General features: G+C 40.8%; 2 protein-coding genes across 3 annotated transcripts in view; one reads left to right on the top strand and one right to left on the bottom strand.

Moving 5' to 3' along the window:
- LOC114667467 (nuclear receptor subfamily 5 group A member 2-like) overlaps positions 1-4,024 on the top strand; it is a 41,956-nt gene extending 37,932 nt beyond the window's left edge. Inside the window, exon 7 of the mRNA XM_051920903.1 lies at positions 3,777-4,024. Coding sequence (XP_051776863.1) covers positions 3,777-4,024 — 248 coding nt within the window. The remainder of the gene's footprint in view (positions 1-3,776) is intronic.
- A 2,257-nt stretch (positions 4,025-6,281) lies between these two features.
- raver1 (ribonucleoprotein, PTB-binding 1) overlaps positions 6,282-25,402 on the bottom strand; it is a 52,990-nt gene continuing 33,869 nt past the window's right edge. For both annotated transcript variants that reach the window (XM_051920886.1, XM_051920888.1), the window contains 2 exons: positions 9,040-9,123; positions 6,282-8,838 (listed from right to left, as the gene is read on the bottom strand). In XM_051920886.1, the coding sequence (XP_051776846.1) occupies positions 8,692-8,838; positions 9,040-9,123 (231 nt within the window). In that variant the 3' untranslated portion in view covers positions 6,282-8,691. The remainder of the gene's footprint in view (positions 8,839-9,039; positions 9,124-25,402) is intronic.

Genomic DNA, 25,402 nt, shown 5'->3' with positions numbered 1-25,402 from the left:
CTTTATGGCTCAGCTCTCTCTTCACCACGACGGACCGTTGCAGAGCCCGCATTATTGCGGATGCCGCACTGATCCGTCTGTCAACCTCCTGCTCTATTCTTCACTCACTCGTGAACAAGACCCCCCCGAGATACTTGAACTCCTCCACTTGAGGCAGTAATGTGTTCCCAACCTGGAGAGAGCATTCCACCCTTTTCTGGCTGAGAACCATGGTCTCTGATTTAGAGGTGCTGAGACTCATCCCCGCTGCTTCACACTTGGCTGCGAACCGCTCCAGTGAGAGCTGGAGGTCACTGTCCAATGAAGCCAACAGAACCACGTCATCTGCAAATAGCAGAGACGAGATTCTGCGGTCACCGAACAAGACCCCCTCCGCTCCTTGGCTGCACCTAGAAATTCTGTCCATATAACTTATGAACAGAATCGGTGACAAAAGGCAGCCCTGGCAGAGTCCAACCTCAACAGGAAACGAGTCCGACTTATTACCGGCAATGCGGACCAAGTTCCTGCTCCTCCTGTACAGGGACTGAATGGCTCATAACAACAAGCCTTGTACCCCGTACTCTTGGAGCACACCCCACAGGATGCTTCGAGGGACACGGTTGAATGCCTTCTCCAAATCCACAAAACACATGTGGACTGGTTGGGCAAACTCCCATGCCCCCTCCAGGATCCTGGCCAGGGTGTAGAGCTGGTCCAGTGTTCCACAGCCGGGACGAATCCGCATTGTTCCTCTTGAATCCGAGATTCGACCATCAACCGAACGCTCTTCTCCAGCACCCCTGAATAGACCTTACCGGGGAGGCTGAGGAGCGTGATCCCCCCTATAGTTGGAGCATCCTTCGGTCACCCTTCTTAAAAAGGGGACCACCACCCCGGTTTGCCAATCCAGAGGTGCTACAACAGATGTCCATGCGATGTTACAGAGACGTGTCAACCAGGACAGCCCTACAACATCTAGAGCCTTGAGGAACCCAGGGTGAACCTCGTCCACCCCAGGGAACACACCCCCAACCCCAGAGTCCTCCAGCTCTGCTTCCGCTAAGGAAGACATGCTGGTGGGATTGAGAAGATCCTCAAAGTATTCCTTCCACCATTCAATAACGTCTGCAGTTGAAGTCAGCAGAGCCCCATCTCCACCGTAAACCGTTTTGGTGGAGCACCGCTTTCCCCTCCTGAGGTGCCTGACGGTTTGCCAGAACCTTCTCGGTGCTGACCGAAAGTCGTTTTCCATGGCTTCCCCCAAACTCCTCTGCCCGAGTTTTTGCCTTTGCAACAGCTGATGCTGCCACATGCTTGGCCCGCCGGTACCCCTCAGCTGCCTCTGGAGTCCCACTGGTCAACCAGACTCGATAGGACTCTTTCTTCAGCTTGATGGCCTCTCGAACCTTAGGTGTCCACCACCAGGTTTGTAGATTGCCGCCACGAGAGGCACCGACAACCTTGCAGCCATAGCTCCGTTCTGCTGCTTTGACAATGGAGGCTCGGAACATGGCTCAATCAGACTCAATGTCCTTCGCCTCCCTCGGAATGAGGTTGAAGTTCTGCCGGAGGTGGCAGTTAAAGATCTTTCTGACCGGTTCCTCTGCCAGACGTTTCCAGCAGATCCTCATTCGTTTGGGTCTGCCTGGTCTATACGGCAGCCTCTCCCACCATCTGATCCAACTTACCACCAGGTGGTGATCAGTTAACAGCTCAGCCCCTCTCTTCACCCGAGTGTCCAAGACATAAGGTCGCAGATCTGATGACACGATTACAAAGTCGATCAACGAGCTGCGACTTTGGGCATCCTGGCGCCAAGTGCACTTATGGACACCCTTATGCTCGAACATGGTGTTTGTTATGGACAATCCATGGCCAGCACAGAAGTACAACAACTGAACACCACTTGAGTTTAGATCAGGGAGGTCGTTCCTCCCAATCACACCGCTCCAGGTTTCACTGTTGTTGCCGACGTGAGCATTTAAGTCTCCCAGCTGGACGATAGAGTACCCAGGAGCTGCACTACGCAGCGCCTCTTCCAGGGACTCCAAGGAGGCTGGGTACTCTGAACTGCTGTTCGGCGCATAAGCGCAAACAATCGGAGTCCTTCTCCCAACTCGAAGGTGTAGGGAAACAACCCTCTCATCCAACGGGGAGAAACCCAACGTACAGGCCTCGAGCCGGGGGGCCATAAGCAAGCCCACCCCTGCTCGACGCCTCTCACCCACAGCAACTCCAGAGTGGAACAAAGTCCAGCCTCTCTTAAGAGGAATGGTTTCAGAGCCCAGACCATGCGTAGAGGTGAGCCTATCTAGCCGGTATCTCTCAACCTCTCACACCAGTTCAGGTTCCTTCCCCACCAGAGAGGTAACATTCCATGTCCCAAGAGCCAGTTTCGGCAACCGAGCGTTGGAATGCCAGAGTTCCCGCCTTCGGCTACCACCCATATCGCATTGCACCCGACCCCTATGGCCTCTCTTGCAGGTGGTGGGACCACAAGAGAGTCAACTCACAGGTGGCGCAGTGGTAGTGCTGCTGCTTTGCAGTAAGGAGACTAAGATTGTGGGTTCACTTCCCGGTTCCTCCCTGTGTGGATAGCACTTTGAGTACCAACAAAAGCGCTATATAAATGTAATGAATTATTATTATCATCATCATCATCATCTATTCCTTTGGGTGTATTTGATAAAGTGTCACCCAACCTCCAGACTCTCAAACTCCTATGCTGCAACATTTAAAAAAAATAAATAAAAAAATACAAGCACTGCATCATGGCCAGGATCTGACGGGTGTTAAGATGTCCCCAGACCTAAGCACTTTGAGAACTTCTGCTCTAGATTAGTACTTGCATGGCAAAATTGGTTCTGCACCTTCTGGTTTTTATTCCAATTAAGTCACCAGTCAGACACCAGCTCCAGCTTGCAAACTGACTACTTGGCTTGGATTTCAAAGGCTCCTGCATTAAAAGTTACAATCACTGTAGAATTCAATAAAAATGTGTGTGTTCTTATTTTAAGGAACCATTAGGAATTCATACTTTATCCATTACACCCCCTTTAAATTATTAAAACAAACATCTGATGGGCACACAGTAACAGGCAACTCCACTTTAGAAAACATCTGTACCTGTCTTTATTACTTAATTGTAAGGAATGTATTTAAAAATTGTAAAAGGAAAAATTAGTTATGAATTTTCCGAAGATTAAAAGTGAAAACAGTACACAAAGCACTTCATGAACTCGGTGCAAACAACACTGCGCCCTCAAGATGACCCTTTAGTTCACATGCTCCTTATTAAGTGGCTTCTTTGGTGGGGGGAGTTTACACACAAAAACCTTAAAAAAAACAAAACTACCCAGAGAACAAGATATTTTACTATATTTCACATAAACAAAAGAAAGTCAAAGTCAGTTAGGGGATTTTTTTTTTTTTTTTGTATAGGGACAAATGCATGCATACACACACACACACAATACAGTATCTTAACATGCCTGCAGTCTACTTAAAGGCTATAAAACAATTCTTGATTTGGTGTTGGAATCAAACCAGATAGTACAATGGAACCCAGGACCAAATCTGACAAACAATGCTGAAGATTAATTATACATGCTCTGTGGGTTTTGTTTACCCCTTTCAAGGATTACCTTCTAATAAAGTTGATAGGTTGGTTTAACACTTTGGTTACTTTAAAATAAGTGACATTTCTAATTAGGAACAAGACTGGTTTAAAAAAACAAACATACTACATAGTGCAAAACTAGTGTTACCTTATTTGTGTTTACCTTTCATTTCAGATGCCAAGGGACTAGAGAGTTGCAGGGAAGTGTCACGAATCCAGGAGCAGGTAAACCGGGCTCTGATGGATTACACCATGCAAGGTCACCAACAGCCGACTGAAAAGTTTGGCCAATTGCTCCTAAAACTGTCAGAGATTCGCATCATCAGTTTACAGGCAGAGGACTACCTGTATCTCCGGCACCTGCAGGGGGATGTACCTTGCAACAGCTTGTTAATGGAAATGCTGCACGCAAAACAGGCCTGAAAACAGTGAAGACAACAGCCATTTAGAACCCGAAAATACAAAGCACATCTGTGTCAAGACAATAGCACTGAAGATGGTTATAACACCAGTCTTGCCAGAGGCTGTGGGATTTAAAGTCATGCTAAATAAACACAGGATGACTTGTAGGTACAGAAGGAGCTCATCAATATCGGTAAATTATGGTCAGCAGATGAAGTCACCAGTCTTACTCCAAAAAGCCCTTCAAGACTCTAGGTTTTGCACCTGCAATATCACAAAATAACCACTCACTGTTAATATCTATGGGAATTTGTTTTGTTTATTTTAAAACCAATAGTCTAACAATGAGGAACAAGTTCATTAACAGTTAACTCAGTACCATTAACAACTGTGTTTATCATAATGTAGCACTTTTAATAAATTTTAAATAAAAAAAAAAAAAAAAACATTCCTTGCATTTTACACAAAATACACTCCAGCAACACATGGCAAGCAGCCTCAGAACATCTAACTCAAAGGACCTTTCGATTACAGAAAAACAGGTTTCTCAATAAGAATGACTGCAACTATTGCTCTCTGAGCCCTAACTTTTTGTTTGTGGAGACATGATCACAAGTAACAAGGCATCAATGTAATAACCAAGTCCATCAACTGTATTAGTTAAAATCTTGCCTTTACTTGTTTACATCTTGCCTGAAGGGGCTCGAGTTGCCTTGAAAGCTTGCATATTGTAATCTTTTTAGTTAGCCAATAACAGGTGTCATTTTGCTTGGCTTTTCTCTACTAGTTAAAAGAAATCCTGGGAAAAAAATCAAAAATAATAAGTAACCCAGGGCTGACCAAAGGGAGATCAGATGTTCAGGGGTATAGGAATAATTACCTCAAAATAAGTTAATCAGCCCAGCTCAAGTTTCATCTAACATTGTTTCCACATGAGGATTAATCAAATGGCACTTTTGCATGGATTCCTAATACATTGTGCTTATTTTAAATACTATGTTCAATATGTTTTGCTGAACTCTGAGCTCCTGTATGCATTTCTGCATTCTGGATGCTCAAAGAAACAAACCAGCCACAGACTAGCCCAAAATAAAATCATGGTCATTGCTAAATATGGGCCGAAACCAGGCAAATCTGTCATTTAGTTTAAATTCAGGAAATGGATGGATAGACATAAGTAGAAATAAATGACCATTCCTTTTCAATTGTCTGTAATGACATGAAGACTGCAATTTGACTTGTTAAAGTAATGATTACTTTCATAGATGTGTATTACAGAATGAATAAAGCAGGAGTTTTACATGTTACATTCCTGCACTTTTCTCCATCCTACTTTGCTATTACTTTAAGAATTAAATTGTTACCACTCCTTCCCTTTTTTACAATTTGACACCTTAAGTTTGAATGGAGTCTTTTACATAGTTATTATTTGCATATAATTAATGCCTAAGTGCCTCAAGGACATTCACTACTACATCGTAACAGTTAAGTGGTAGGAAGATTTAAAGAAGAAACCACATTAACTGCAAAGTTCTAACAATTTGAACCTTCAAATGTTGAGCAGCACCAAATACTGTACATCATAGTGCAGTCGCTCAAAATGGCAGTAGTACATCACTAAGCAAATGAAAACTTTGTTTAAAATACTGAAGATATATATAAATCCACATAAGGTCACATACGAGAATTAATAAACCAGCTTTATTTAGGTGGCTTCATCTTCTTCAAAGCATGCTGGTTAAATTTAGAATCCTTAAATAAGTAGGCAAATATGAAAGGCTTCTGAAGTTTACAAACACTTTATTTTAATCGGGTACTAAATGTCCATGTTATTTTACTGGAACAAATTTCACCATAATATAAATCTGCATAATCAGTAAACTTCACATGTGAATTGAAATGTTTTGTTAAACATGGCAGAAGTACAAAAAAGTTACACTATAAAATTCACTCACTCTGGCTAGACAAGGAACAATAATACTTGCTGCCTGATAATTCAAAACTAATTTAACTCTCTCTCTCTCAGTCACTATGTGTTGATCAAACATGTTTAGTTACCTTATCCTCTCAAAACAGGAAGGGTGTTTGATTTTTATTTATTACAATCCAAAAACTAAAACACAAATTTATCAACCTATATAGAATTTCGCACAGCTCTTTAGCAATGACAGGCATCTTCTCCTGTAAGTTTGCTAGGATTTTCAGGCCTTCAAAGGGGATTTTGTTATTTTTTTTCATGCCACCACTGTTAATAAAAGATAATTCACTCAATAAAACAGACATTTACTATATTTTATTAATTCAAGCATGTTCAACACATGGCAAAATGCATTTTAAAGTCAAAATTAAATGTGCTTTTAAATCCTTTAGAGAACAAATCCAATTAGATTTCACACTCTTACTTTAACTTTGGCTAAATGCCACGCACAAAGAACAGGTTAAACTACTCACATACTCTGCTGCACATTCAAATACTTCACATTGATGAGAATGAAGGTCCGACAAGGTTATTATTACTTTTAAGAAATAAAAGGGTACATACTCAAAAGCAAACCCTTAGTGTTAACTGAACAATGTTTAAATGTGCAAATCAAAATACTTAACTATAGGCAAATATGAAATAATGAAATTTGGGGGGGAAAAACAAAACAAAAAAACACCTTGATTATGCCGTTATTTAGAATGGACACAAAGACAAGTCAATGTTTATGGCACACAGACACCCAGAATGGGAAGATCATACATCTACTTTGATCATTATACACTACAAATGACACACGTGTAACATTCTAGTTTGGCTGAACAAGCTATGAGGTAATTACAAAGTCAAGGCAGTTTTAATTGGCAAAGTGGCAAGAAGGTAAAATTAATCTAACAAACTAGGTGATGCTAATACAAATGTTTAGAAGTAAAAGAGATGGACACAAATGTTTTCAAATTACTTTTACTGTGTCAAACATCGAAGTAGAGCAGAAGTAGTCCAGTGAAGAGGAAAAAAAATATATATATCTCAAGGAACACAAAAAGCTGAATCACTTGGTCCATTGAAAACAGTATACAATTCCTTCCAAACAATTTGCTTTATATTGGCAGTGTATGTATATTGTGCATATGATGCTAGAAAAGAAACAAAAGATCAATGGACTAAGAGAACCCCTTCAATGACATTAAAAGTTAAGAGCTGGCAGTTTTAAACGAACTAAAAAGTGTTTTCTCAAAAGAGAAAACAAGCGTGAGGGGCACGCGCACACACACACTTTATACACATACAGCCCTTAAGAAATAAATAACAAAACCATGAAAATAGTGAGAAGATATCAAAAAAGTAGAACAGGAGGGAAAAAAAAAAAAACTTGTGTCTATTAACAAACACAAACTTGTGATGTGTAATGCTTAAATTCCACTATAAATGTGTTTTTCCTATCCTTAGGATCACCATAAAAGAGACAATAAAAATTGAACAGTCAGGTGCAGTCAAATATTATGGAGAACACTTTTGTGATGGTGTTGCTAGCTTCAAGGAAAGAAAGGAAAGGGGGATGGGGACAAACACACCACACTCACATCAACTTGAATCATGTAGTCAAAATTTGCTAATACTCTGACCTTAAATTAAAACAATGTTCTTTTGGATCATGAAAGAATATACCCTTCTTATAAACCCTTTCCACAAATTTTAATTGAAAAACTACATTGCAATAACCCAGGTTTAAATATTTAACAAATAGTGCAAGTAACAGCTTTTGAATAAGGCAGCTCTGATTGAAAGATTATGCAAATTTAGTACAAATATAGATGTATGCATTTTAAAAGCAGCAGCTAAATAATGGTTCCCAGTCTGTCTAAACTGAAATTACTTAAGCCTAAGATTGTAAAACCCAAGACGGACACTAATGCCAAAAAAAAAAAAAAAAAAAAAAAATTTTCAAACTAATGGTCTTAAAGACTACATGGAAATTCCATTAAGAAGTGCCACTTTTAATGATTACAAAAATAAGGAAGAAATATTCCATGTAAAAATAAGTATTTGCAACTGTTGCACAATTTTAAAAAGGTAGCACAAAGTCATCCAGTCATTACAACTGGAAAATATATTTCTGTCAAGAGGCTCAAGTAGCTTTCATTAACAATTAAAAGAAGGTATGCAATGTTTACTATAAACATACCATTTATACATAGCCAAGACGACAATACAGAGAACAAAACACACAACCACACTAGAACTTAATAAAAAGGTCAGAGGAAAAATTAAATCAAATCTTTGACATCTGTAAAATGTGAGTCAAATGAACAGAATACAGGAAAACACACTTTCCATTATAATAAGTCTGTCATAACATTAAGGAAAGGCCAACTTTTAAATTAAAAAGAATTTACATACACAAATTTAAATTAAAAACAACTAAAAACATATTTAAAAAAAAAGGAAAGGAGCATAATGATATAGAAGTAATTCGTATACCAAATTAAAGACCTTATGAATCATTAAACAAACTTGGCCCATAATAGCCTTTCCAGAAAAAAAAAAATAAAATAATAAAACAAAAATAGAACTAGAGTTGCTCATTATTGCCCAAAGGCAAAAATGAGATCAAATCAAAACATTCTTCACACAATATATATATATTATATATTAAAAATGAAATTCGAGCACATGATTAGAACAGAATGGTACTCCAGGGCTCATCTTAAAATATTCTCTTCCTTTTCAAATAGGAATCTGCATAATGCCCACCAAGACCCTGTGAATGCTGGCCAATATATCCACCTTCTGGACTGGGTTCAGGAGAAGGAATGAGATGAGAAAAAACTCTTTTCTGTCCTCCACCTGGAGTCTTTATATAATATAAAAAAAAAAAAAAAAAAGTTAGCATGCCTTATCCATAATGTACACTCTGAAGTTACATTTATCACATTTTCTGAACTACATTCACATTTAACAGCTCTATTTAGACTTTTTTTTATACTCAATTTTTAAAAAGGGAAGGGTGGGATAGGGGGAAGCACACTGCTAAAATATTACAAAACCTGTTTACCTTGTGTAAACTCCCAGTAGGAGATGAGCTTAGACCATAGCCATACATTCCACCTCCATGATTCACAGAAGGCATTCCAACAGCCTAATAAAAAAACAGAAAATTATATTTATATACATACACACACATTATATATACCCTAGGTTCTTGTCTATAAGCCGGACTCATGTATAAGCCGGAGACCAAAAATCATACGAATTTTTAAAATAAAATCGTATCATAGATAAGCCGGACTCATGGATAAGCCGAACGTACTATAACATACTAGGGGGCTCCGCCCCCTGCTCGCTTCGCTCACCAACCCCTGGTGTTGGGAATGACAAAGAGCGTGATGTATGAATGAGATATAGAATAGTGTGACGGTGTAGATGATGCAAATAGAAAGCAAACAATAAAGTGTGTGGCACAGTGTAAAGGTTTATTTGAAAATTTCTTTGTACACGCCGTTTAAGTGTAAAAGGTAATTCCAGCTCAGAACTTGTAAGGTCATTTAAGATGGTTATTGTTGTGATCAGAGTCAAGTTTGTCAGAGCTTAGAAAGAGTTGTGTCTCTCCAGGAAGTAATGGAATGACTTGGGTATTAATGTTTTCCATATTAATATTTTTTGGACATGATATAGTGCGTTGTGTTAAAAGGGGCATTTGGTCTAATGAGATTGCTGTTCGAAATGTCTCTGTAACTAAGTTGTCGCAGATAAAGGCTTGAGGAATTGTAATATGTGCCTGAAGTCCAGCTGTATTGGTGAGTGTACCATCTCTCAGTTGTAATAAGCAATTGTTATGATCTGGTTCTGGACATCGTATCTTTTTTACTAACTGTATCTTTTGAAAGCAATGCCAATTGTCTGCGTATTTTAAGGTGCACTGAACAATAGCTGAGTGCATGGCATCTGGAAGAATAGCTAATCACTGTCTAAAATCTCCTCCTCATAAAAGTACCTTTCCTTCAAATCGAATATTATTATTCATAAACGTTTGTAGAAGTTTATGAATGGTGTTGAGTAAGTGACTTTATGCCATTGAACATTCATCAATAAACAACATTTTTTCAAGACGGATGTCACGTGCAGTGCCACCGTTAATGTTCATAGTGGATACCGATTTGTAGGATCTAATGTAGTTGATAAAGATTTCACTTTCAGGTACATCGTCAGTTATAAGCCTCTGTAGATATTCAGTATATGAATGTAAAGAAGGCAGTCTAATTTGACCCTTTTGACAACAACGTGTAAATGTATAACTTGTATTTCCAGTTGTTTCTTCAGGGAAGTGAACTGAATGACAATGATTGCAAATGACATTCATTAATCCGAATGAATTTTACTGGTGTATGTTTTTCTTGTGCCGTTTGAGAGGCGCGTTGTTGCATGTGTAGTATTTGGGACGTGTTGTTTTGGAGCTCTAATCGATTTGCCTGTGCTGTGTGAGAAGCCCGTTGTAGCCTTCGCTGCCATTAACGTATGTCTGAGACGGGAGGTGTTTCGTTTTGAATCCGTGCCTGTTGCGATGCAGCACTTTGATTGATAGTTTGCGTCATGTGGATCTAGGATGTAGATTTGTGCATATTTGCGTTGTTGATTTGTTTCAGGGTGCACTGTTCCAATGCGATGCAGTATCTGTGCACATATGCGAAAGTAGTATGGGCCATTGCCTTTTGGTGGCCTGATATTTACTCCGGTATATGCAAAAGCAAATGAACCATTGTAGGATCTAATGCAGTTCATAAAGTTTTTACTTTTAGGTACATCGTTAGTTAGAAGCTTTAGTTGAGCTTTGCGTTTTTGGAGTCGAGACATTTTTTCTTTTAGAAATATGGATAAGTAATAAGGAGAATTGCACTCACTGTTAATATGGAGCCTTTTCTGCGGTTGAACGGTTAATAGTGCCTTATTGTAATGAGATCCACCTATGCTGCATAGCCGTCTATTTTGTTGTTTCTTTCGTTTTCGTGTGTTTGTTCCTGTTATCCTTTCCTTTTCGTTTTGTACCCGTGACGTGTATTCATGACTTGTTTCTTTCTCAGCATGCGAAATATGGATAAGTAATAAGAAGGATCGCAGTCACTGTTAATATGTTTCTTTTTCTGCAGTTGAACGGTTAATAGTGCTTTATTGTAAGGAGATCCACCAATGCTGACACCTATGCTGTCTAGTGTGAAGGTGTTGATGTTCACTTTAGAATATGTGGCTTTGGGTGTCACTTCTTATGGATGTGTGTGTGTGTGTGTGTGGGGGGGGGGGGGGGGGTTGAGGATTGTTGTCGCGCGAGCGTCTTCTTTTTGTGTTCCTGTGTCTTGTTGAATCCCCCTCTTTGTGTGTGTCCCGTCCCTTGCTTGTAGGGTCTGTGGGGTGGTTTTGTGTTCTTTTTTTTGTGTTCCATGGGCTTGTTGAATCCCCCTCTTGGTGTGTGTCCCGTCCGGTGCCTGTAGGGGGGGTGCCTTGCTGTTGTGCGCGAGCCTCTTTTTTTTTTTTTTTGGGTCTAGTTTCGTGTGCAATGTGTTTCGTGCTTTGCTTGCGTTTGAATACTTTTTTATGTGCCGTTTCCTTTTTTCGGTGCTCTTTGCGCCTCATTTCTCAATTTTTCCTGTGCTCACTCCTTTTTTCTGTGGTCTTGTCCGCCTCTCGCGGCCCCTCATCCGCCTCTCTCGCCCTCTTCTATCCGCCTTTCTCGGCTCCTCAGCCGACCCTCGCGGACTGTTTTTGCGCCTGCGCAGTACGTCTTTTTGCAGCTACGGCCCATTGCCGGATGCGGACTGTTTTGCGCCTGCGCAGTACGTCTTTTTGCAGCTACGGCCCATTGCCGGATGTGCCTGCGTCCATCATCCGGTTTAGCATTCTCGGTTAGTAATATGGATAACTAATAGAAGGGAGGGAGGTCAGTGGTCTGTCTCACACCCATTTAATTTCTTTAAGGGGGGGAGAGAGTGTGAGATATTGGCGTTTCTCTCACTCCCCGCATGGCGCGGTTGGAGCGGCCGGAGCACGTTCTTTCTGCTCTGGGCGTCACCGAGTCAACACACGCGCGTAGCGTTCATTTAAATTGTGATTTTATATGTAAGCATATTTAAATATATATCGCGGATTTTTTTGCTGGTTCGCGGATTTCTGCGGACAATGGGTCTTTTAATTTCTGGTACATGCTTCCTCAGTTGGTTTGCCCAGTTGATTTCATACAAGGGACGCTATTGGAAGATGGCTGAGAAGCTACCCAACTTACTTTTCTCTGTCTCTCTTGCGCTGACTATCTGTGATCCTGACGTATGGGGATTGAGCAGGGGGGCTGTTTGCACACCTAGACGATACGGACGCTCGTCTAAAAATGTTGAAAGATTATCTTCACGTTGCTATCTTTTGTAAAGCTGATTCCTGAAAAGACATGCTGCACAGTGCTTCGCATACTTAAAAGCTCGAAGGGCACGTATTGATTTTTGACTGAAAAACAAACTCTGTCTCTCTCCCTCTTCCTGCTCCTGATGGAGGGGGTGTGAGCTGCCGCCTTCAACAGCTTTGTGCCGCGGTGCTTCGCATACTTAAAAGCCAAACAGACATATTGATTTGTTTGCTTCACTCCTTTGAAGAGGAAGATATGTTTGCATTCTTTTAATTGTGAGACGGAACTGTCATCTCTGTCTTGTCATGGAGCACAGTTTAAACTTTTGAAAAAGAGACAAATGTTTGATTGCAGTGTTTGAATAACGTTCCTGTCTCTCTACAACCTCCTGTGTTTCTGCGCAAATCTGTGACCCAAGCATGACAATATAAAAATAACTATATAAACATATGGTTTCTACTTCGTGGATTTTCTTATTTCGCGGGTGGCTCTGGAACACAACCCCCGCGATGGATGTATAAGCCGATATTCTATTTTTTCATTTTCACAACTTTTTTCCTTAGATAAGCCACGGCTTATAGACAAGAACTTAGGGTATATATATAATCTTCATTTGGATCTTGATCTTTGCTTGTCCGCGAATTCACTGCCTTGTGTGGTGTTCCTGCTGTGTTCAGTAGTGATGAAGGAGGAGATAAAAGTGAGGGGTAGGATCGTTGGATGAGGTTGGAGTGTGGTAATTAAAGAGGATTGAACTAAAGGAGACTACGTGCTGTTTGTACTGGCTGAATACACAACACCTTGGTTTTTACTTTTGTTTACAAACACTGTCGACACCGTGCTGTGTGTTTAGATCTGGCGTCGACACCTGCTTCGTTGTCGAGACTGTGGTTTTTTGTGTTTCTATCGACCGTCATTCGCAGCACTTCGTCTAAATCGAATGTTCACCCACTTCTTGGAGTCGGCAGTCAGAGTATATAAGTCGGACACACTTCTGTGATTTTCCATCAGTCGGCGTTTGGAGTTCAAGAAAGAAGCACTGGTTCTTCCTTACTCATTGGATTGCCACAAAGCAACCTGTGAGATTGGAGAAACGTTCAGAAGAGATCGTGAGAGGAAACGACAGCGTCATGAAAACAAGACGGACTGTGAACGGAGAGAAGCAGAAATGCTCCTCCACCAGCACATAATTACCATTCAGACAGTGATTCCAAGTAGGCCGTTCCTATCGAATCAATGTCCAAGGGTTTTGTTTTGTAATTTTGTTTCCCTTATAAAAAAATCATAATGCTGTGCGACGAAGGGCCCAGTTCACAACTGGCAGCCATGTTTAAACAGGGAGCCCTTCACAGACAACTTTAACATGCGCAACGTAGTTGGGCGCACATGGCTAGTGTATATATATATATATATATATATATATATATACACACACACACACACACACATCCACATACAGTTAGGTCCATAAATATTTGGACAAAATTTTCTAATTGGTTCTGTACATTACCGCAATGAATTTTAAAATGAATCTACTCAGATGCAGTTGAGTGCAGACTTTCAGCTTTAATTCAGTGGGATGAACAAAACGATTGCATAAAAATGGGAGGCAACTAAAGCATTTTTTGAACACAATCCATTTCAGGGGCTCAAAAGTAATTGGACAATTGACTCAAAGGCTTTTTCCTTGGGCAGGTGTGGGCAAGTCCGTCGTTACAGTGCATCCGGAAAGTATTCCCAGCGCATCACTTTTTCCACATTTTGTTATGTTACAGCCTTATTCCAAAATGGATTAGTTTTTTTCCCTCAGAATTCTACACACGACACCCCATAATGACAATGTGAAAAAAGTTTACTAGAGATTTTTGCAAATTTATTAAAAATAAAAAAAATTGAGAAAGCACATGTACATAAGTATTCACAGCCTTTGCCATGAAGCTCAAAATTGAGCTCAGGTGCATCCTGTTTCCCCTGATCATCCTTGAGATGTTTCTGCAGCTTAATTGGAGTCCACCTGTGGTAAATTCAGTTGATTGGACAGGATTTGGAAAGGCACACACCTGTCTATATAAGGTCCCACAGTTGACAGTTCATGTCAGAGCACAAACCAAGCATGAAGTCAAAGGAATTGTCTGTAGACCTCCGAGACAGGATTGTCTCGAGGCACAAATCTGGGGAAGGTTACAGAAAAATTTCTGCTGCTTAGAAGGTCCCAATGAGCACAGTGACCTCCATCATCCGTAAGTGGAAGAAGTTCGAAACCACCAGGACTCTTCCTAGAGCTGGCCGGCCATTAAACTGAGCGATCGGGGGAGAAGGGCCTTAGTCAGGGAGGTGACCAAGAACCAGATGGTCACTCTGTCAGAGCTCCAGAGGTCCCCTGTGGAGAGAGGAGAACCTTCCAGAAGGACAACCATCTCTGCAGCAATCCACCAATCAGGCCTGTATGGTTGAGTGGCCAGACGGAAGCCACTCCTTAGTAAAAGGCACATGGCAGCCCACCTGGAGTTTGCCAAAAGGCACCTGAAGGACTCTCAGACCATGAGAAAGAAAATTCTCTGGTCTGAAGAGACAAAGATTGAACTCTTTGGTGTGAATGCCAGGCATCACGTTTGGAGGAAACCAGGCACTGCTCATCACCAGGCCAATACCATCCCTACAGTGAAGAATGGTGGTGGCAGCATCATGTTGTGGGGATGTTTTTCAGTGGCAGAGACTGGGAGACTAGTCAGGATAAAAGGGAAAGATGACTGCAGCAATGTACAGACACATCCTGGATGAAAACCTGCTCTAGAGCACTTCTGACCTCAGACTGGGGCGATGGTTCATCTTTCAGCAGGACAACGACCCTAAGCACACAGCCAAGATATCAAAGGAGTGGCTTCAGGACAACTCTGTGAATGTCCATGAGTGGCCCAGCCAGAGACCAGACTTGAATCCGATTGAACATCTCTGGATAGATCTTAAAATGGCTGTGCACCGACGCTTCCCATCTAACTTGATGGAGCTTGAGAGGTGCTACAAACAGGAACGGGCGAAACTGGCCAAGGATAGGTGTGCCAAGCTTGTAGCATCATATTCAAAAAGACTTGAGGCTGTAATTGCTGCCAAAGGTGCACTGACAAAGTATTGAGCAAAGGCTGTAAATACTTACATACATGTGATTTCTCAGTTTTTTTATTTTTAATAAATTTGCAAAAAACCTCAAGTAAACTTTTTTCACGTTGTCATTCTGGGGTATTGTGTGTAGAATTCTGAGGAAAAAAATGAATTTAATCCATTTTGGAATAAGGCTGTAACATAAAATGTGGAAAAAGTGATGCGCTGTGGATACTTTCCGTATGCACTGTATGTCATTATCAATTAAGCAGATAAAAAGCCTGGAGTGGATTTGAGGTATGGTGCTTGTCTGTTCACAGCAAAATCTTCCACATGCAACATGCAGTCAAAAGTGCAGGTGAAAGAAGCCATCCTTAAGCTGAGAAAACAGAAAAACCCCATCCGAGAAATTGCTACAATATTAAGAGTGGCAAAATCTACAGTTTGGTGCATCCTGAGAAAGAAAGCAAGCACTGGTGAACTCAGCAACACAAAAAGACCTGGACGTCCACAGAAGACAACAGTGGTGGATGATCGCAGAATCATTTCCTTGGTGAAGAGAAACCCCTTCACAACAGCCAACCAAGTGAACAACACTCTCCAGGGGGTAGGCATGTCGATATCCAAGTCTACCATAAAGAGAAGACTATGAAAGTAAATACAGAGGGTGCACTACAAGGTGCAAGCCACTCATAAGCCTCAAGAATAGAAAGGCTAGACTGGACTTTGCTAAAGAACATCTAACAAAAGCCAGCACAGTTCTGGAGAAACATGCTTTAGACAGATGAAACCAAGATCAACCTCTACAAGAATGGTGGCAAGAAAAAAGTATGGAGAAGGCGTGGAACAGCTCATTATCCAAAGCATACCACATCATCTGTATAACACAGTGGAGGCAGTGTGATGGCTTGGGTGTGCATGACTGCCAGTGGCACTGGGACACTAGTGTTTATTGATGTGACACAGGACAGAAGCAGCCGAATGAATTCTGAGGTGTTCAGAGACATACTGTCTTCTCAAATACAGCCAAATTGATAGTCCATCTGTATTGTGAAACGCCACCCAATGACACAAAACATACAGCCAAAGCAACCTAGGAGTTTATTAAAGCAAAGAAGTGGAAAATTCTTGAATGGCCAAGTCAGTCACCTGATCTTAACCCAATTGAGCATGCATTTCACTTGTTGAAGACTAAACTTCAGACAGAAAGGCCCACAAACAAACAGCAACTGAAAGCCACTGCAGTGATGGCCTGGCAGAGCATTAAAAAGGAGGAAACCCAGCATCTGGTGATGTCCATGAGTTCAAGACTTCAGGCTGTCATTGCCAGCAACGGGTTTTCAACCAAGTATTAGAAATGAACATTTTATTTCCAGTTATTTAATTTGTCCAATTACTTTTGAGCCCCTGAAATGAAGGGATTATCTTAAAAAAAATGCTTTAGTTGCCTCACATTTTTATGCAATCGTTTTGTTCACCCCACTGAATTAAAGCTGAAAGTCTACACTTCAACGGCATCTGAGTTGTTTCATTTAAAATTCATTGTGGTAATGTACAGAACCAAAACTTAGAAAAAAGTTCTCTGCCCAAATATTTATGGACCTAACTGTATATACACACACATATACATACACACACACACACACACACAGTGGAACCTCTGTTCACGAGCGTCAAATCAGGTTACTACCTAAAAGTTCGCCAAACTTTTGCATCTGTTCACGACCACACACTTGGTACACGAACAAGCCAGTTTCCCTTTCGGTTTGTGCGCGCCAATGATTTCCACACGTGTTGCATTGTTCTCGGTCAGACGTGCGTGCTTTCGCTGTGAACACTCTGTGCTCTATTTAGTCTCCCTTCCGGTTCGTATGCGCCGATTACTGCATTTAAGCACGTGTTCAGCCTCTCCCTGTTCATTGTTTTCAGTCAGGCGTGTGTGGTTTACCTGTGAATTCTTTGTGCACTACAGTATTTTGTGTGCTTTTGCAGTTAACCATGGCTTCTAAGCAAGTGAAGAGTGGTGAGAAGAAAGTTTTGAAGAAAACTGAAATCGAAATAAAGAATTACTGATAAGTATGAACGTGGTGTTCGTGTTACTGATCTTGCCGCCAAGTACAAGAAGTCAAAATCTACGATTTCAACTTTTCTAAAGCAGAAAAAGGCCATTAAAGCAGCTGATGTTGCAAAAGGAGTTACAGTGTTAACCAGGCAGAGGCCTCAAGTGTTGGAAGAGGTGGAAAAACTGTTGCCAGTGTGGCCGAAGAAGCAGCAACTTGCAGGGGACAGCGTAAGCGAGGCGATGTTATGCAAGAAAGCCAGGAAGATTCATTGTGATTTGCTGCAAAACTATCCTTCTATGAGTGGCGAAAGTGAGGAATTTAAAGCCAGTAGAGGACTGTTTGAAAAGTTTTGCAAGAGAAGTGGCATTCATAGTGTGGTAAGGCATGGAGAGACTGCTAGTTCCGACGCTGAAGCTGCAAAAGAATTCGTGAAAAATTTCACAAAATTAGTGGAGGACGAAGGCTACATCTGGCAACAAGTCTTCAACTGTGACAAGACCGGATTGTTCTGGAAGAGGACCTACATTACCCAGAAAGAGAAGGCTATGGCCGGCCATAAACCAATGAAGGACAGGTTAACCGTTTTGCTGTGTCTTAACGCTAGTGGCGACGTAAAAATCGAGCCGCTACTCATTTACCAATTTGAGAACCCTCGTGCTTTCAAGCAGCACAATGTAAACAAAGCCAGACTGTCCGTGATGTGGAGGACAAACACAAAGGGTTGGGTCACAAGGACCTTGTTTTTGGAATGGCTGCACAAGGCTTTTGCTCCCGCCGTAAAGCGATCTCGAAGAGAATAACTTGCCTAAAAATGCCTTCTTCTGATGGACAATGCACTGGCACATCCTCCAAATTTGGTTGACGATATGGTCAAGGAGTACAACTTTATTAACTCTTTTAGGGCTAATTTTTTTTTTGTTTCTTTTCTCCCAGGGCTGAATATTTTTCCAAAAACTAACATTTTTTAAAAAAGAACACAAAGCAATTGTTTAACATATCAAATCAACAAAAAATATTTCCTTTTGACAAATGCTACTGTCTTGCATGTTGTATGAGCCTGCATACTCTATGATTTCACATACATATCACATACATTTTACACAGCAAAGTCTGATCTCGCTCAAAGCAGCCAATTTCAGTCATTGCCACATTGCACTCCTTACAATACATGTTGCTTTGGTGCCTATTTTTCAATTGTCTGTTGCTGTACTTTCTAACATATATTGCTAGTGTGTACTGTAGAGAGACAAGTCACCCATTTGCCATCATGCCATGCCACTGCCACCAAGTTTTCTGCCAGCATGAAAACCGTATTGTCACCTCTTTTCATCTTCTGAAACTTTATGAACTTTATGTATGGCATTATAGCCTGGCTCACCCCATGGGATTTGCTTCTGTTTATTACAGAAGTGAATAAAACTTTGCAGCAGCACGTACCTAAGCCACCAGGGGACAAAACACGTTTGGACCAATGCTCCCTGAAGTTATATCACCAATTCTGTCTCATCTCTATTTGTAATGCCACAGTGCGCTTCATCTCGTCTTTCGTTGTGGGTTTCCACTTTGAAAAACGAGAATGCGATGCAAACGCAGCCCGCGATTCAAAAAAAATCTCTGCCTACCTGTTTGTCTCGTCTGACAGTAGCTGAAAAGCAGCATCAGGAGACAGCAGCCTGAAGTACAGCAGCTGGTGATCTGTCGTGTCCAACAGCAAGCCATGCCGTCTTGTAAACTCCGGTAGCCAGATCAGCTCTCAACGGATCAATGTCTGTGTATTTATCCCATGCAAACCTTGCCGTAGATTCATCGGCTGCGCGAAGGCGCGCAACTGGCAGCAGATCCGCTGGCGCGGCATCGGCTGGTGTCTGATCAGCTGATGCCTGCTTCTAACTCTCTTGCTCGATCTCCTGATCACTGCCAATAAAGTCCGATTCTGAAAAATCAAGAGTCCGACTCCGCGATAATGCGCAAATGCGCATAATGCGAGTGTTTTCTTTTCTGCACTTGCTTCGCTGCCTTTTCACATGTCGGTGCTATCTTGCCTGTTTACATTTCGCAACTCACGCACACGCAAGGTTTATTTGCCGAGTCAACGAGTCTAGCATTCCTCCAAGCACAGAGGGAATGCCTGTGACGTGACAGTGAGATTTGTCGCCATTAACAGCTGATTGTCGCCCTCTATCCCTGGATGTCGACTTTTGTCGACATGCGCCCTCAACCCCTCCTGTCGACAAAAGTCGACATCCGCCCTAAAAGAGTTAAGGTCATGTTCCTCCCTCCCAACACGACTCCTCTTCTGCAGCCAAAGGACCAGCAGGTTATTTCAAATTTTAAGAAGCTGTACACCAAAGGACTATTCGCCAGGTGTTTCAATGTGACCGATGAGACATCTTTGACCCTGAAAGAGTTCTGGAAGAACCATTTTAATATCGTTCATTGCATCTGCCTCATTGATAAAGCCTGGGAAGACGCACACCGGACCTTGATCTCGGCCTAGAAGAAACTTTGGCCTGAATGCGTTCCTGAACAGGTTTTAGAAAGCTTTGAGCCTCCTGTTGTGGATGAGATTGTGTCCATGAGCAAGAGCATGGGTCTTGAAGTGGACAATGAGGACATCGAGGAGCTGGTCCTGGATCACAAGGAGGAGCGGAAGATGGAGGAACTCCCTGAACTCCAGCAGGAGCAGCTTAGGTTGCTCACCGAGGAGCAGTCCTCCGGGGAAGAGGAGGAAAGGGCGGTTATAAAAAGTGATGCAATAAAAGCCATCATGGAAAAATGGAACGAGTGCCAGGATTTTTTCGAAAAGAACCAACCTGACAAAGCAGTTATGAACCGAGTGATAAACATGAACGACAATGTTGTCTCGCATTTCCAAAAAATGTTAATGCGTAGGAAAGGCAAGTCACATTAGACCGCTATTTCGCGAAGTCGGATTCACCAGCTAAACAGCTAAAAACACCAGAAACCCAAGAAATCACAACAGAGAAAACACCTGAAGGAGAACATCCCTCCATCACGGAGCCAGACTCTCCCTCAAAATTCTCCACTCAGTTCCTCCTCAATTCCTTCATGCCAGAACTTGACTCATGCAAGGTTAGTTTTCTTGGTGGTTTATGGTTAGTTTTTGTATTAGATTTTTCAAATGTTCATTTTTTGGTTCGTAGCGTGAATTGTTGCAAATAAATTCTGGATTTTTCAAATGTTAAATTTTCTTTCCCTGTGCTTAAAACACATTAAAAAGTGTTTACAGCGATCGGGTCGTAAGGCTATACCGCAAACTCTTGCAATGTTAGTTTTCTCTGTTGTTCAAGGTTTTCTCAGTGTTATTCTAGGTTTTTACATTTACTTTACTATTACGATGTGCATTCTATGGTGTAATTTGTACTTAAAAATCTTTAAAAAATTTACATACAGTAAGTACGGTCTGGAACGGATTAATTGTATTTACATACAATCCCATGGGGGAAAATTACTTCGGGGTTCGAGTTTTGTAAAGAATTATGGTTGTGACCTGAGGTCGGTCCGTCTCTCTCTCTATTATATATACATACACACATATACATATATGTGTATGTGTGTGTGTATTTTATATTTATTTTCACGGCATTCGAAGTCTGTGTCACAATCTGATTGTATGGATGGTTACCTACCAGGTAACGCTTGTGGTTGGCCAGCAATCTGCTAACATCCACCACAGTACCGTCAGTTTGTGAGGAGCAGATCATAGAATGGTTGAAAGAGTTTACTGTCACATATACATACACATACATACACATATACACATACACACACATATACATACATATATACACATATATATACATACATATATACACATATATATACATACATATATACACATATATATACATACATATATACACATATATATACATACATATATACACATATATATACATACATATATACATATATATACATACATATATACACATATATATACATACACATATATATACATACATATATATACATACATATATATACATATATATACATACATATATACACATATATACATATATATACATACATATATATACATACATATATACACATATATATACATATATATACATACATATATACATACATATATATACATACACATATATATACATACACATATATATACATACACATATATATACATACACATATATATACATACATATATATACATACACATATATATACATACATATATACACATATATATACATACATATATACACATATATATACATACATATATACACATATATATACATACATATATACACATATATACACATATATACATACATATATACATACATACACATAGTGTGCAAGACGGGGACTCGCACGTCACAGCGCACACATGAGCAAGCACACACACATACACACACAAGCGCGCGCACAACCCACAGTCTCAAAGCTAATGCTGCAGTAAACAGTATACGCTCGTACAGATGTTTACTATGAGTGAGGCACGCCAACTCAGACGGAGAATAGGACACGATTGCCCACAATCCCGCAGCAAGAGAAAGAAGAACCATCAGCTCAGTTGTGATCACATGAAGCTCAGCAAACAACGAGTATACATACTACTCGAACTGCAAGACCTCGCTTATTTATCAAGTCAAAATTTATTAAAAATTTTTGCTCGTCTTGCAAAACACTCGTAAACCAAGTTACTCGCAAACCAAGGTTCCACTGTATATACACAAACACACACACATATACACAATGGAACCTCGGTTCACGACCATAATTTGTTCCAAAACTCTGGTCGTAACCCAATTTGATCGTGACCCGAAGTAATTTCTCTCTCTCAGCTGCACAGGAGCCCGTGCTCTCACTATCCTGCATTGGCTTTATGTAGTTATTTATTAAAACTGGCCTTTTTGGCTGGAGCTGTGGACCCCGCTATACCACAGGAGGAAGCTGGGTTGAGAGGAGGTTACAGTTTTGAGGGAGAGTCCCTCTGCGTGATGCACCTAGAACAATGTACAGTACAGGGAGAGACTGAACACGTGCTGAAATCATCAGCAAGCACAAACCGAAAGGGAAACTGGCTTGTTCGTATACTGAGTGTGTGGTCGTGAACAGATTGCAAAGGTTTGGCAAACTTTTTGGTCGTAAACCGAGGTTCCACTGCGCGTGTGCATATACACACACACACACACACACACACACACTGCCCTCCACTATTATTGGCACCCCTTGTAAAAATTAGTAAGGGGGGTTAGAAACATCACTGTTGGCTGAAGAATCATCATCTTGCACTGAAAAAATGAGAAACATCTGACTTAATTGAAACACATTCACTCAAAGAAAAACAAAAGCCCTCAAGAATTTTTTTTTTTTTTTTAAAAACAAAAACATGTGCCACAATCGATGGCATCCTTGGAAATGTGAAACAATGTAACTGAAGCACATTTCCCCATTTAAACTGGACATTACGTTGGGAGTGTGTAGGAAGTTTATAATTGAAATCAATGACTTCCTGATTAACTGGGATACAAATGTGAGGAGACACAGAACCAAATTTCCTTAACCAAGGATCATCAGGGCAAAGGAAAAAGAACACAGTCCAAATGAGGGAGAAGTGTGCTGCCCTTCATAACTCAGGGAATGGTTATAATAGAGTAGGTACGCGCCTGAAAATGCCCATTTCTACAGTTAGGACAATAATAAAAAAAAGTGATCAACTGGAACTGTGACAAACTTGCCTGGAAGAGGACTGGAGTTTATTTAACCCCCTCGTTACAGTGAGAAGGATGGTAAGAGTGGCAATAATCTCTCCAAGATTTACTGTTGGGAATTCCCAGGATTTCACTTTTTCTTGCGTTATTAAGTCTCCAGAACCACCATCAGATGGTGTCTCCATGCCAACAGATTTTGAAGGTATGCCAGAAAGAAGCCTTTTCTGACAGTATTCCACAAACGTAAGCACCTGGGACCTCATGTACAAACGGTGTGCGCACAGAAATGTTGCACAAGAACGCTTCCACATTCAAATCGCAATGTATAAAACCTACACTTGGCATAAAGTCACGCACTTTTCCACGGTACCTCATACCCTGTCGTACACAAGTTCTCCACTTGGTTTTGCAGACTGGCGGCAACCAGCGTCAAAGTAGTGCTACTGTTCCTGTGTGGTTACCCATTCTTAGATCCACATCCATGACGGCGGCTTTATCAAATACACTGAAATTAACCGCATATCGTTCATAAATTTAATGCATCCGATTATATTGTTACAGGTTAATTACAATGATCCACAGAGTGGTCAAACTATTCTAAATACCATAACTGCTTTAGCGTTGTTACTCTCCCTGCACCTTCTTCTGTCAGCTGCTCCCGTTAGGGGTTGCCACAGCGGATCATCTTTTTCCATATTACTCTCACTACACCACTCGGGAGTATTTATATCACTGTATCGGAGTTTGAATCACAGATCTACAGCAATCAGAAAGAGAATTATCGGTATACAGCACTCGCTGCCTTAGCCATTCGCTATTTGAACTGCTCTCACCCGACCAATGCTTCACAGCCTTTCCTGTTCGGACCTCGTGGTTCACAAACAGTTTTATCCCAAGAACTCTAAACGCACTCAATCAGTCCATCAAGTGCTCCTTGTAGAACCGTTTGTACTTGCAAGTTACCGTGAGGTAATTGTACTTATGATACAGTTATAATATTGCACAACCTGAGCCACTTTATAAAGCGCTCATTTACATATGATGACGATACCATTTTTAAGATGAAATGCAGCAAAATATATTGACTATATTATACAGATAAAAACTAACTAACTACACGGTGTGCAGCAAAATATATTGACTATATTATACAGATAAAAACTAACTAACTACACGGTGCCGCAGCGCTAGTGAGCTTGAGCTTCGTTCACGGATTGTTTCTGCCTAGCGCTGTTTTCATGCTGTGGCTGGCGCGACACTGGAAGGATAGATGGATAGAATAATTAAACATTACGAAGATATTTCGATGTTCCTTAAAAGTTTTGAAGAATCGGTGTTCTAAGCTTACAGATGGCTTAACGTCTATTACAGAGCTGATTGTGTGGCGATTGGGTATTTGGAGAAAGAAAAGGACGGACAGGAATTGGGGGTTAGTACGTTTCAAAGACAGTACCTTCTGTAATAAAGCATTTCATTGAAGGTCGCGCATGGCGCAGCAAGCATCTTGTGTAAGACATGAACAATCGCTGAGCCACCGTGTTCCCATGTTTAATAACATGCTTTAACTCATATCATGAAAATGATATCAAGTATACATCTCAGTATTTTAATTATTCAGAGAGCTGTAATATTACGAACGTAATGGATTCTATGTCCTGTCGGAGGAAGAGCACGTAAGGATTCAGGCACATAGAGCACATATAAGATCAAATACACAACAAAGCATTTAACGTGCTACCTTAGTTACGATGGGATTTGAGAAACTAGTAAATTAAACGATTTTAAGATGACATTTATCATGTTCTACTTCAATAACAAAATAAACTATGTGATTAAAGTGGAAATTGAGATTAAAGTTGACATTTTGTGCTTTTTTCACATTTCATACTGTGCGACTTTGTGAACTTGAGCTTTCGAGTTTCTCCGAAACGCTGTGTCACTCGATCAACTTCCTTTTGTTGCTTATATAACTGTTTAAACCAACAAATAGTACATTTTTCTTTGCCTCCATTTGGTATTCACTGAAATTCCTCTATTTTTCCTCGTACTTTTGCCATTGCCTTTTCACATAACGCTGGGCTTAAGGACTATTTATATTGATTTGCATATTCAAAGAGGCGCATTTCTGGGAGGAGTTGGGGCGGGACAGCAGGTGCGTTT

This window comes from Erpetoichthys calabaricus, chromosome 17 (genome assembly GCF_900747795.2).
Source record: "Erpetoichthys calabaricus chromosome 17, fErpCal1.3, whole genome shotgun sequence".
NCBI classification, from domain to species: Eukaryota; Metazoa; Chordata; class Cladistia; order Polypteriformes; family Polypteridae; genus Erpetoichthys; species Erpetoichthys calabaricus.
This window is presented reverse-complemented; position numbering and strand designations above follow the sequence as displayed.